The following is a 15,219-nucleotide window of genomic DNA, read 5'->3' as shown; positions in this document are numbered from 1 at the left end:
CCATTGTTGAATTTTAATATCAAATTTCTGTAAGCCTCATAAAAAGTTGAATTTACTATATATTGGGATAGTATGTGTAAGAAAGAATATAGGAATATGCAGGTTTTTATTTCTCTTTGTTTTATTTTCTGTCAGTTAAAATTCTCTAGGGACAAATACATGATATCATTTATATGTAGAATCTTAAAAGTAATACAAATAAATTTATTTACAAAACAGACTCACAGACAGAAAACAAACTTATAGTTACCAAAGACAAAGTGAGAGGAGGGATAAATTAGGAGTATGGGATTAACAGATACTCACTTCTATATATAAAATAGATAAACAACAAGGATTTACTGTATAGCAGAGGGAACTATATTCAATATCTTGTAATCTCTAATGGAGAAGAACCTGAAAAAGTACATATATATATGTACAATCGAATCGCTTTGCTGTACATCTGAAACTAACACAATATTGTGAATCGACTATACCTCAATAAAAAAAAATTCCCTACGAATTTTTCCATTTCATCTATATTTTCAAATTTTTAGAATAATGTTTTTCTAAATTCATGAGAATTTATCTTTTATATCTCTAGAGCATCTAAAATTATGATCCCATCTTCATTCCTATCTTTATTCATTTATTCCCTCTTTCCTTTTTTTGGAAAAATCTTGCCATAAGGTTATTAGAGTTTCCAATGTTTTGGAAGAACCTATGTTTAGCTTTTTTGATCTGTACTAATTTGTATTCTATTTCATTATTTCTGGTATTATTTTAATGATTTCCTTTCTCTTAATTCTTTAGATTTATTTTAGTCATCTTTTCCTAATTTCATAAAATAAATTATTAGCTCATTAAATTTCAGTCTTTTTATGGTGTCTAGCATAATTACATTGTAGTCAGAAAATGTTTCATGTATAATATCAATCTTTTTGGTCCAGTATAAATGCCCCACTGGTACCTCAAAACAAACAACACTGGATTTTGAAGCTGCTAGGTATAGTGGTCTATATATGTCTGTCATATCAAGCTTGTCTGTTGTGTGGATCAGATTTCTTATGTCATTATTTTTGAATGCTCACTCTATCAGTTACTGCTAGAGATGTGTTAAAAAGCTCCCACTCTTACTGTAAGATGTATTGCATTCTCCTTGTAAATATTGCTTATATATTTCAGTCTATAAGGTGCAAATGAGTTTAAACTTGTTAGGTCAATTTTAATATGAGAAATATATTCAGAGAGGCCTATATTTAGACTATAAGTTATTTTTAGTTCAGTGATTCTGAGTTTTACATTTTATAAAACATTTAGTAAACTACAGTTTAGACCAAAAGGATTTTACTATCATATTTAGCAATTCAGGGTTAAAAATATTCATGTCCCTTAACCTTGTTAACTCATTTCTGGGATGCTATCCCCCCAAAAAAAAAAAATAACTAGGAGATGAAAAGAAATAACCGGTAGATAAAAAGTTTTATACACATAGATAAGAGCACCATACATATTTATGATAGTGAAAAAAAACCAAATATACATTCCAGCAATAGAAGAGTGGTTAAGTAGCTATGACACAGCTACACGATGGTATATTGTGCAGCCATTAGAATAATTTATAAAGAATTTGTAATAACACTGTAAAGTTATTATCACAATGATATGCAAATAATGCAGAGTATACACTATGACTTCAATTACTATAATAACAACTGTAGAAAAATTCTACAAGGAAGTAATTCTAAGTAGTAATATTAGTTGGTGAGATTTGGTTTTCCCCCTTCCTTTCTACTTTTTTGTGTTTTCCATATTTCCTACAATATCCATATATTTTTTTCCAATTAGATAGGGAAAATAAACTTAAAAATATAGACTAACAATACATTTCTGACTAATATTTGGGTGTACATGATTAGTCTTTCATTCTATGTTATGTTGCTGTTTAGTTGACATTTTAAAATATCAAAGTAAAAAGCCATTTAAAATGTGGGATATGGATATGTATAAAGTAAAAGTCAGTGTTTCAAACAGATGCCTTATTGTGCTTTATGTCTCATAGGTAAAGTGTTGATCGAAGGGAACCAGTGCATTGCTTCCATGGTTTCCAGTCATCTGAGCCCATGGACAAAACCAGCAACTATTGGATCCTTCAGCCCACATGTGACAGAGTTTCCAAGAAAACGAAAAGGGAGTGATTCAGACCCATCCCAGTAAGTGAATTTGTTCCTCTAACGCCAAGAAATCTTCGACTCCAGGGAAAAAAGAAAAATATTACTTTATTTTTCTTTTAAAAACAAATTAAAACCTTTAGTTTCTTTTTATTTATTTAGTTTTTTAATTGAAGTTTAGTTGATTTACAATGTTGTTAGTTTCTGGTGCACAGCAAAGTGATTCAGTTATATATATACATACATATTCTTTTTCATATTCTTTTCTATTATGGTTTATTACAGGGTATTGAATATAGTTCCCTGTGCTCTACCATAGGACCTTGTTGTTTATCCATTCTATATGTAATAGTTTGCATCTGCTAGTCCCAAACTCCCAATCCAACCCTCCCCCTACCCCTCCTTGGCAACCACAAGTCTGTTCTCAATGGCTGTGAGTCTATTTCTGTTTCGTAGATAAGTTCATTTGTGTCATATTTTAGATTCCACATGTAAGTGATATCATATGGTGTCTTTCTCTTCCTGACTTACTTCACTTAGTATGATAATTTGTAGGTCCATCCATGTAGCTGCACAAGGCAGCATTTCATTGTTTTTTACAGCTGAGTAATATTCTGTTGTATATATATACCACATCTTCTTTAGAAAAAGACTACTTTTTAAATCATTATTTTTAATTACATGGTAATTAAAAATTTGGATAGGGTCAGTTATTTATCCACCCAGCTGCCACCTCTGTCATTGACTGATCCAACTCTGAAGGTTATTAGGTATCCAGGAAGGTCAACTGGAGGTTAATTTGCTTAACATTTATGGTCACAGGAAGATATTTGCCTTCCTAATTGAAATACTTGACTTTGAGGAGAACATCTTCTTGCATGTTTGGCTTACAATAATAATCACCACTTGCTTCTTTCCTTACTCATCATTCGTGTAACAACCAACCCTTGGTTATCTGTGGCGACTTTAATCAAATAAAACTCTTGTTTTCCCTGTTTAGTAAGCCAAGTAGATTATACAATCAATGTTGAGAATACTTACTATCTCCTGGTTCATTTTTATTGCCTAATGCAGCTTGCAGTCCCAAATATTCTTTAAAGACCTCCCCAAGGCTGGGGTTGATCTGGTGGAAGTAATAGGGCACAGTAAATATAGCAATCTAGAGCAACTCATTTTAGGCTGGTACTTTATGTAAATCATGAATGAAGGGAAAACTCCTGAGTGGGGGACAGGATGAGGACGTAATGAAACATCATAGCTCTTTATAACTCAGTTCTTCCTAGGACACTTCATATACTTTAGCTTCAGTTTCCAAGACAGCAGATTCAGTGTTATTCAAATATAAGTACCAACACACTTCCCAAGCCACATATAAATGACTTGAAGATTATCTACTGTTTTTGGTTGTCTGTATTCTCTTATTCTCTTCCAATAATGTGGATGATTGTAAATAACTACAGTTGATCAAGTGACAGTCTACCTAGAACCGTTTGCTGTGCTACATCCTAAGTTATCAGTTGGTTAGTCCCCATTCACCTCGAGCTATAAGTGACTGTTAGTCCTTTTTTATTTTCTTTAGAATCATAAGCACCGTTGTTCTTTCTTAATATCTAAATAAGAATGTGGCTTTCAAGTGAGAACTAGAGTCACATGATTTTAAGCCACGTAGGGGCATGGTTGAGACCTTATAGTGGTTTTGAGAGTGAATGGGAAAATGAGGGCAGTGACACGGGAAATACTAGAAACATGCAAAGTAATGACAGATAATGATTTTTTTGGCAGAAGGCAACACTAGAGATTATTTAGTCAATTACCCGCATTTTAGAAAATGAAGCAGCTGGAACTCAGAAATATCAAGTGCTTTGCCCAACATTATCCAGGTAGCTGGAATGCCTGATTGTCAGTGTGGTAGTTTCCTCATTACACCCGGGCTTCTGTTTCTCCGCAACTGGAGGGAAGGGTGCTTCTAGCACATGAGAACAACCATACTGTCCATTTTCCAGCATGTCTGGTAGGGGTGACCCAAGGCCTCCTTCCTCCCAGGTCAGGAATCATGAAAGAAAAAGTGGTGGAAAAACATTCTCAGAATCCCTTTCCCTATCTCCTTTCAACAAGGGTAGAAATATCAGCATCCAGTGGCAGCAGGTAAGTCCTGGACTGTCATTTGACATAATTCCTACTTGAAGACGGCATATAGTAGCAGCAGAAAGAGAGCGTACACCCCACTGATTTGCTCATTATCTATCCCAGAGCTTCTCCATTCTGCCCCAATCCTTCTTTCATCCCACCATTTTCCATTCTCTCTAATGAAATGAGGGATGTCAAAGTACTTTATGGATTTTACAAAGTACTGACTGTATTGCATCCTTCCCAGAGACTCGGGGCATGAAGTTGATTTCATTGGTGGAGCCTCCACGTGTTGGATATATTTAAACAAAGAAGAAAATATGAGAAGGTTCACCCTTTGTGCAACACTGTTGGGTTTGTGTGGAGAGCTGGTTCTTTAAAAGGGTCACTGATGAAGATTCCCTGGAATGTAGTCATTAACATTTACTGAGTACCTGCTATATGATACCCAGTAGACCAGGAGGGAGACATACAGATAAGATACAAGAAACTTGTACAAATGGGAAAGATACAAATAGTTATTGCACATCATGATAGCTTCCATAAGGGGGACCCTAGGTATTACGGCAACAAAGAAAGTTGGGTATTTAAATAATATTGGGATCAGAGTGAAGGACAGCTTCCTGGAGATGTTGACTTAAGCTAAGTTTTTTTTTGTTTTTTTTTTAAATGAGGAGTCTTTTTTTTTTTTTTTTTTGATTGATTGATTGATTGCTATGTTGGGTCTTCGTTTCTGTGCTAGGACTTTCTCTAGTTGCGGCAAGTGGGGGCCACTCTTCATCGCGGTGCGCGGGCCTCTCACTATCGTGGCCTCTTTTGTTGCGGAGCACAGGCTCCAGACGTGCAGGCTCAGTAGTTGTGGCTCACGGGCCCAGTTGTTCCGCGGCATGTGGGATCCTCCCAGACCAGGGCTCGATCCCGTGTCCCCTGCATTAGCAGGCAGACTCTCAACCACTGTGCCACCAGGGAAGCCCTTAAGCTAAGTTTTGAATGAAGAATGGAAATGAGCCATTCAGAGCAGGAGTAGAGAAGGTCCTTTAGGCAGAAGGAACAGCTGTGCAGAAGCACAGAGTATGAAGCAGTGCACTGCTGATCAGGAGACAAGTGGTTGTCACAGTAGAGCAGAGGGCACCCCAGGAGGTGAGGTGGGTGAGCTGTGAGGCTTGAGGGATAAACATGGACTAGGTCATGAACATCTGCTGAACTAAAGCATCTGAAAAGTGTCTTTGCTAAAGAATCTGAAAAGTGTCTTGAATGCAATAAGGAAAATGGAAGGATTTTAAGCATGAGAAGAGCTTGATCAGATTACATTTTAAAAACTTTGCTTGCCTTTGCACTTTTTAAAAAAACTTTTTATTGTAGTAAAATATAGGTAACATAAAATTTGCTGTTTTAACCACTTTTAAGTGTACAATTCAGTGGCATTAATTACATTCATGGTGTGTACAACCATCACCACTGTTTCTGAAACTTTTTCCTCACCCCAGTCAGAAACTCGGTACCCACTAAATAGTAGTTCTCCATACCCCGCTCTCCTCCAGCCCCTGGTAACCTCTAGCCTACTTTCTAGCTCTAAGAATTTGCCTGTTCTAGACATTTCACATGATTGGAATCATACAATATTTGTCCTTTTGTCTCTGGCTTATTTCACTTAGTGTAATGTTTTCAAATTTCACCTACGTTGTAGCATGTATTAGCATTTCATTCTTTTTTACAGCTAAATAATATTCCATTGTATGTATATACCACATTTTGCTTAACCATTCATTTTTTGGTGGATATTTGGGTTGTGCCCACCCTTTGGCTATTGTGAATAATGCTGCTATGAACATTGGTGTACAAGTATCTGAGTCCCTGCTTTCGATTCTTTAGGGTATACACCTATGAGTAAAATTGCTGGGTCAGATGGTAATTCTTTTTTTTTTTTGGAGATTCATCAGTTTTTTAAATCAATTAATTATTTATTTATTTTTGGTTGCATTGGGTCTTTGTTGCTTGTGTGCAGGCTTTCTCTAGTTGCAGCGAGCGGGGGCTACTCTTTGTTGCGGTGCGCGGGCTTCTCATTGCGGTGGCTTCTCTTGTTGCGGAGCATGGGCTCTAGGCACACGGGTTTCAGTAGTTGTGGCATGCGGGCTCAGTAGTTGTGGCTCAAGGGCTCAGTAGTTGTGGTTCGCAGGCTCTAGAGCGCAGGCTCAGTAGTTGTAGAGCACGGGCTTAGGTGCTCCGCAGCATGTGGGATCTTCCTGGACCAGGGCTCAAACCCATGCCCCCTGCATTGGCAGGCGAGTTCTTAACCACTGTGCCACCAGGGAAGCCCCTCAGATGGTAATTCTATGTTTAGTTTTTGAGGAACCACCAAACTGGTTTCCACAGTGCCTGCACCATTTTACATTCCCACCAGAAATGTGTGAGGGATTCAATTTCTCCATTTTCTTGCTGGCACTTGTTATTTTCCATTAAAAAAAAAGTTACCCTAGTAAGTGTGAAGTGGTACAGATTTATATTTTCAAAGGATCACTCTGGAAACAGCATGGAGGATGGGCTGAAGGAGGAAAATCCAGCAGGCAGAGAAAACAGCTGAGAGATGGTTGCTAGGGAATAGGTTTTTCTGAGCATTGGTCCAAGAGAGTGGCCCTAGGCAGGAAGGGCATGGAAAGGGAGGGACACATTATGGCACATTTAGAAGAGAGAATCTCTAAGATTTCATGCTTGTTCATGGGGGAGAGCGGAAATGTAAGAAGCATCCAGGTTTTCTGACTTGGACACCTAGATGGATTATGGTATTTTCGTTCACAGAGGCTGAGGGAAAGATGATGAGTTCAGTTTTGGCCACAATGAGAGTGTGATGTTTATGGGATCTTCAAGTAGGTGGATGGATATGAAGGTCTGGAACTCAGGGTTGAGGCCTGGCCCGGAGATGGAGATTCAGACACCATTAATGTACAGAGAGCAAGTGGACTGGCATGGATGCATGTATGGAGTGGGAAGACGGGGGGCTCAGGGAGGAGGGGACGCCTACCCAGAAGGTGAGGAGACAGGGCTTTGAAGTGGGAGCGACATCTCAGAAACCAAAGGAAGAAAATTTTAAAAAGAGAAAGGCATAGAAAGCAGCAAATCTGGAGGCTGTTTTGACCGTATTTGCTTCCAATTTTGTTTGTGTTTGGTTGGTTTAGGGATTCAAAATGCAGTGAAAGTAGTTTTCAAGGAAAGCTTGCACTGTGTTTTGGAAAAATTATGTTACTGTAATATAAGATGCTACACTAAGAAAATGCATCTAAGTAATGTGAATGTTATTAAAATCAGAGAGCTTATCAAAATTCATAAATAAAATATTATGACTATAGACCAAATGCCAGCATGGAGAAAAATACAGAGAGCAAATTTACTAATTATCTAGGTGCATGCTGCAAACAAAGAAATGAATTATTTGACTAACAACGTCGTGCCTTTATTCTATTCTGCAAGGGACCATGAAATAAAAGTGTATTTGGATTTCCTAAGTACAATAGGTTTGGATTTCACCAAGGAGGCAAGTTCAGTCAGTGAGTTAATTTGCTAAAACACGTATAATCAAAGCAAAAGCGTGATTTAAAACAGCCAAACTTTACCTTTTGAGATTGAAGTAATGTATATGTATATATAATTCCAGACCATCAGGAAGGAAATCATTCATCTGTATAATTATTTTCTGTTTAAGTCCATAAATATGAAGTCAGACAGAAAAGAGAAAAAAAAAAAAAGAAGCTGACTTAATCTAACCCTCTCTTTTGCTTCAAAGAAGCTGTTTAATTTTATACCACAGAGCAGGCTGGCAATGATCAAGGCATAGAAGAAGGTACACCAGCCAGCACAGAATAAGTTTCACTGGCCTCCTGTTAGGTCTGTGACCTTGAGCAGTCATTAACCTAACTGGGCCTCAATTCCTTCATCTGTAAAATCGGGGGTAGTAATAACTACATGATTCTTAAATGCTGTGAGAATGAAATAACACGTGAAAATATTTTTGATAAACTATCATCAAAGCTATTTATTTAGACAGGGATAAGGAAAAGCATCCTTTGATTAAGGTGTTATCTTAGTGGTCCTTTTTTATTTGGGATATTTATATACATCTGTTCATAAATTTTATTCACTTTTCTATAAACAGCATGTATTTATCTTTTTTAAGCAGAAAAATATTCTTGAAACCTCAAGTAAAATACATCACATGAATAAAATAGTTCAAAGGTAGGTCAGACTTTTTTCAAAGCCTGGAAAATGATCATTGTTGAGTCTTCTAAGAGGGAAATTTGGCAAGATGAGTCAGAAGCCTTAAAATAGTTATCCATAAATTGTATGTCTAAGGGTTTATCCTAGGAGAATAATCAAAGATGCATGCACCACAATAGTATTAGTCATACTATTTATAATATTGAAAAATTAGAATATTGAGATATCTAATAATAGAAAATTAGTAAATAAATTATAGTGTAGCTAACCAATGGGCCACTATTTAATCATTGCAAATCATATTCTCCAAGAATATTTGAAGCTATATTTATGTTATAGCATTAAGTGAATAAGACATTAAAAATTTTACACTATGATCTGAATTTTGTTTATTTTATATATATATATATATACATATATATAACACACATCTACATAAATATCCTCCCATGCCCCACCACCACCCCCACAGCTAAGTAAAATAGTCAAAGCTATTTTTTGTATGTATCTAGATACATGTCTAGGAAAGAGATTGGAGGGAGACCCATTGAAATAGTGACTGTGATTATTTCCAGATAAGATTATGGGTGCTTTGCCCTGAATTTTTTAAATGCCCTTTCAAAAAATGATACATTTGGGAATATATTTTTAAAAATACATATTTTAAAAAACCTATTCAGTCTGTATAGTTTTTTAATGTGGAAAGTATTCTATCACCATCAGTATATTTCACTTTGGTAGTGGTCTGGCGACTACATTTCTGAATGAATAAACACACACCCATATAGCACATGTATGTATGTATATGTATATATAAATATTTATACACACACACTCATATACATTTAGTATATTCTGCTAAGGCATATACTAATGTGAAAATTAATATTATTGGCAAGTGATCGGTTTTCAGTTTTTAAAAATATTTCTTACCATCTAGATGAATTTTCAGGTCAAATGAATTCCTTTTGATTAAAGATCTGAGATTCTTAATGTATTTTCAGGCAATTTTAATAGAGCTGTTATAAAATTTTTGGCTAATCCATCAATTGTTTTAAAAATAGCTATTTTATTTAATGTTATTTCTATGAACATTATATTCCTTTTCAAGATTGGCATGGGATTATTTCTAAACAGAGCGGTAATTATTATTCATTGTCAGTTCACATAGTTTTGTTACCTGATGGGGATGAGGCACCTGTCAGCTTTAGTAGGAGAGCAGCCCATGCAGACAGTAATAATTGTTTCAATTAGGAGCTCAGGGTAGCATGTATAACTAAAGACTTCAAAGGAATTAGGATGATTGGACTTAATCCCACATTTATTTCTCAAGAATTACCGAAAATCTGTTTCATGTAGTTTGATATTTTATCCTGCTTTTTTGTAGAATGGAAGATGGTGAACAACAAGTAAAAATGAAGTCCTTCAGGTATACTGAACTGTTGAGAGGGTACACGGTGGGTGGGCAAGGTCGCACATGCAGACCGTTAGCCAAAGCAAATGGTGATGTCAAGATAGAATGGATTCATGAATATTAGCTTTTTTCTCATATGTTCTGCTCTGAGAAGATGCAGATACCTCAGGCCCAAACTGTGGCGCTCATCTTAATAAGCTCCTTTCGCTCTGATGAGCTCATTTCCAGCTCTGGAATGCACGCAGGGAGTCAGGTGGCTGATGCCAGCAGTTCTGCTTCTCTGTCAGAGAAGCCAGGCGGATCCCACAGGGCAGGGTCCCCGCCGCGTGCCTGCCTGCCCTGAGTCCAGAGCTTTCCCGAGCTCCCTCAGCCCTGCTGGACCACCTTTCAGCATAGCAAGTCTGAAATGGGAACTCATTTCCTTCTCCGTGGAGCCAGAGGCCCCTTCCTTGAAGTAATGCAGCCACTCAGGGTGAAGAAGTAGGAGTGACTGGAAATAAATACAGTTCTAAAAACAAAACAAAACAAAACAAAACAAAACCATCTGATACCATCATCAGATACCTTATACCTTTTTTCTCTATCTACTTGAATAACATTTTGGCTCATGTGTCTTTAAATTTTTCTTAGAATAGCTATTTATTGAAAACAACTATTATTTTCTTGAAGCACTAGAGAAAACCTAATTCATCCAATAAGCAAATCAGAATTACTTACAAGGAGTGTCTGATTATTAGGAATCCATCACCATAAAGTCTGTCAGTTGTTTCATCATATTCTTTCAATGTCAACAAGTTTTTTTTTCCTACATCTGGCAACATGGCCAGATCTCAGTTTTGCTTTTTCTCCATTTATTCTGGTTTTTTTTTTTTTTAAATATGACTCTGCAGAACACTGACACGGTTCAAAGTGACAGTAACAGTTCACAGAATTAAGAGCCAGAGCCCTGATAAATTATTAAGCAGAGAACTTGCATCTGGGTAAATATGCCCTTCTTTAATAAAATTCTTCAAGAAATCTTTTCAGGTGCACCTCCTTCAAGTAAAGTACCTTATTCAAAAACTGGCTATTTTCACCTTCCTCTGTCTTTCCTAGCTCCCAGCATCATCATTCGTTATTCCCAAGTGACCTTGTTCCTACCTGTTCTCATCTCCCTCAAAACCCTGGCTCTAAGAGAAGTCACTTTCTCTTCTGCTGTACATTCCTGGAATCAGGCATCTCTGTCCACCGCTACTGTCCATGCTAATGGGTAATATTGTTAGAAAGAAGAGGTGAACATTCTAGCAAGTGGATAATCATAACATTTTTAAAATCATAAATCTTTAATCTAAGAAGTTCTCATGGGGGAATTCCCTGGTCCAGTGGTTAGGACTCGGCGCTTTCACTGCTGTGGCCTGGGTTCAGTCTGGTCGGGGAACTGAGATCCTGCAAGCCGTGTGGTGTGGCCAAAAATAAAAATAAATTAAAACTGCTCATGAACAGACCAAAGTACGAGCAGATAACTGCATTTTATGTAACTACACAGGTAACTTGAATTCCATCCAGTTCACCCCAAAGTACTTATTTTGTTCCAGGAGTGTCATTGGCCAAGCGTGAATGGTTGGGCGGGTGGTGTTAGCTCCGTCAGTGCTTGCCCCCTTAGCCCCACTCTTCCATCTAGTTTAAAGTCTCTATAAACAGATCGGGACGAGTCTCCTATTTTTCCTCCTTCCCATTAGATTGCCTTCCCCAAACTCTTCTTCTTCTTCTTTTTTTCGTTTTAATATAACCTTTTTTTAAATTTTAAAATAGTTTTAGATTTACAGAAACATTATGAAAACAGTACAGAGAACTCCCATAGACGCCATACCCAGTTTCTCCTATTATTAACATCTTACATTTGTGTGGCACGTTTATCTCAATGAATGAACTGATATTGGTACATTATTATTGAATAAAGTCCGTCTTTTATTTACGTCTTCTTGGTCTTCCCGTAATGCCCTTTTCTGTTTCAGTGGCGTATCCTGGATACCGCATTCCATGTAGACTCCTCTTGGCTGTGACAGTTTCTCAGACTTTCCTTGTTTTTGGTGACTTTGACACTTTTGATGAATACTGGTCAGATATTTGGTAAAATGCCCCTTAATTGGGAGTTGCCTGATGTTTTTCTCATGATTAGGCTGGGGTTGTATGTACTTGGAGGAAGACCACAGAAGCAAAGCGTCATTCTCGTCACATCGTGTCAGGGGTGCCTATGGTCCACATGACATCACTGCTGATGTTGACCTGGATCACCTGGCTGAGGTGGGGTCTGTCAGCTTTCTCCACTGTCAAGCTATTTATTTATTTAAGGAATGATTATATTTATTCTTTAAATACTCTTTCAAAAAATCTTAAGGATGCCTCACTTTACAATGGCTGGACACTGTCAAATTATTTTATCGAAGGAAGACAGTATGTGCAGCCCGTGCTTAAGGAGTGGGGATTTATGTTGCTTCTTTTTGAGGATGGAGTATCTACATAAATTATTTGGAATTCTTCTGTATGGGAGATTTCTCCCCCATCTATGTATTCAATCATTTATTTACATAAGTATGGACTACTGCATATTCATGCTATACTTTGGGATATAATCCAACGCTACTTTATTTATTTTGTTGCTCAGACTATTCCAGCTTTGAGCACTGTTGGGGGAGGGGGTGTCTTTCAGTTGACTTCCATCATTGTGGTCACCTGGGCTTTTCAGTGACACAAGCCATCAATTTCTTTTTAGTCTAAGTCTTTTTAGTCTCTTTATACTTTTTAAGTCAGTTTAAGTGAAGGTTTCTGTCACTTGTAACCACAAGATTCTTTTTTTTCCCCACTCAGAACCTAGATATGTTTATTTTATTTTATTTATTTTTTAATTTTTTTATTGGAGTGTAGTTGCTTTACACTGCTGTGTCAGTTTCTGCTGTACAGCAAAGTGAACCAGCCATATGTATACATATATGCCCTCTTTTTTGGATTTCCTTCCCATTTAGGTCACCACAGAGCACCAAGTAGAGTTCCCTGTGCTATACAGCGGTTCTCATTAGTTATCTATTTCATACATAGTAGTGTATATATGTCAATCCCAATCTCACAATTCATCCCCCCCCTTCCCCCTGGTATCCATACATTTGTTCTCTATGTCTGTGTCTTTATTTCTGCTTTGCAAATAAGATCATCTATAACCACAAGATTCTTAACAAATCTTAAGAGAGAATGCTTAGGTCGCATTACTTGTTGAACATTGCACATGTTGCCAATATTTGTCTTATGTCATTGCAGCTGAATGACCATTTTACCCTGGAAATAACCAGTTCTCTCTTGGGCTGTGGTGACCACCTTGCTGAGCACTGTGATAATAGCAGGAGGCTTGGGAGACCGGGGCCGTGTGTGGTTCAAGTTTCAGCCTCATGCTGATAGACAAGTCACGTAACCTCTGAGTTAGAAAAGGGGCACAGAGATGAGAGGGGATTAAGTGACATCACATCGTTGTGGTGTCATCCGGAGGCCAAGATTGCCCCTCATCTGCTGAACTGGCTGCTGGGGAGTGTGAATGAGGCCCCCCCAGACTAGGCTGCCAGATAAAATACGGGACACCTGGCCAACTGTGAATTTCAGATACATAATGTAGACTTTTTAGTACAAGTATGTCCCAAATATTGCACAAGGATATACTTATACTAAAAAAAGTATTCACTGTTTATCTGAAATTCAAAGTTAACTGCGCGTCCTGGTGCCCCAAGTGCCCTCCCATGTTTAGGCTCCTCAGGGTGTGTACTCCAGGGAAAGTGACTCTGCAACTTCAGTTTGACCACATGGCTCAAGCCATCTCAAATATTTAAGAAATATTTTAAGGACTAGAAGTTATAGGAGTCTGTGATTATTTGGCTCTTCAGGGTGAAGAAGGAAGGAAGGATCTAGAGCGAGTCTAGTGGCATCACCAATCAAGATAAACCCTATAGAAGGAAGAGCAATCAGGGCTGGCAGAGGAAGGATTAAAACGGGGTCAACTGCAGAGAATGCGTTCAGTTTGGGATTTCTTGAGTTTAGGGTGCTTATGAATCACTGAGGTGCATAATTCTAGTTCTGAAGGTTGGGAATTGGATAAAGCATGAATGAGATAGGGATTGAATGGTAAGTAGCTTATGAGTAGTTGCAAAGCCTTATGAAGGCATGCGATCTCTTAGGGTGAAGCTATAGGTGAGGAAAGAGTGGTGTCAAGTGAGGGGTCTCTGGGGGACCAGTACTGAAGGACAGGAAGAGGTGAGTAGGGAGGCTAAGGGGGCGGAGCTGAGCGGAGAGGATGGAGGAGCAGGAGAGGTCGCAGAAGCCAGCGAAGAATGAGCAACGACAACAGTGTTACATTCAAGGCAGGGATCCCCTGGGGTTGCATAAGATGAGGATGACCTCTGCTAGAGTAGTTTTAGTGGAATGGGGGCTGGGAGGATGATTTTATTTTATTTTATTTCAATTTTTTTTTTTGGCTGCACTGGGTCTTCGTTGCTGTGCACGGGCTTTCTCTAGTTGTGGCGAGCAGGGGCTACTCTTCGTTGCAGTGAGTGGGCTTCCCGTTGCAGTGGCTTCTCTTGTTGCAGAGCACAGGCTCTAGGTGCATGGGCTTCAGTAGTTGCAGCACACAGGCTCAGTAGTTGTGGCTCGCGAGCTCTAGAGCACAGCCTCAGTCGTTGTGGCTCACGGGCTTAGTTGCTCCATGGCATGTGGGATCTTCCTGGACCAAGGATTGAACCCGTGTCCCCTGCATTGGCAGGCGGATTCTTAACCACTGCACCACCAGGGAAGTCCTGGGAGGTTGGTTTTAATAGGAGAGGCAGCTGGGAGATGAAAGGTTAAGTGGAGACCGTACTCTCAGGAAACTGGCCAAGGAAGGAAGACAGTAGCAAGGAAAAAAAACCCTAGAATTCTGGAAACGGGTATCTTCCTCAAAGGGAAGAGACTTGAGCCCATTTATCGACGCATAGAAGGAGCTGTTGAAAGAGAATGAGCTTAAAATGCCGATAACTGTTCAAGCAAAGACCAGAAAGGGGTTAGCTTTGAATAGACGGCCACCCATTCTTCCTCTACGACTGGGGGGAAGCTAAAAAACCACCTGCCGCAGCTCTCACACAGAGGTCTGAGTTCTTGAAGGTTTCAGGGAATAAGGTCAGGAAGGAAGGAGCAAGGGTATCGGGGGTGGGGGAGGTAAAAGCAGTGTGAATGAGTGCCACTCCTGCCTCTTCCCTGAATGCCACCTGCAGGGCCAAAGTCGGGAGGAGGAACAGCGGGGCTTACTGGCCTCACCCGTGCTCC

The 15,219-nt window shown here is 38.6% G+C and overlaps 1 protein-coding gene across 1 annotated transcript in view; it reads left to right on the top strand.

Moving 5' to 3' along the window:
- BMAL2 (basic helix-loop-helix ARNT like 2) overlaps positions 1-15,219 on the top strand; it is a 104,067-nt gene that overhangs the window by 45,360 nt on the left and 43,488 nt on the right. The window contains 1 exon segment of the mRNA XM_082419739.1: positions 2,045-2,195. Coding sequence (XP_082275865.1) covers positions 2,045-2,195 — 151 coding nt within the window.

The sequence above is a fragment of the Balaenoptera physalus genome (genome assembly GCF_965194825.1).
Source record: "Balaenoptera physalus genome assembly, chromosome: 13".
NCBI classification, from domain to species: domain Eukaryota; kingdom Metazoa; phylum Chordata; class Mammalia; order Artiodactyla; family Balaenopteridae; genus Balaenoptera; species Balaenoptera physalus.
Note: the sequence above shows the minus strand (reverse complement) of the source record. Positions and strands in the feature narration are given on the sequence as shown.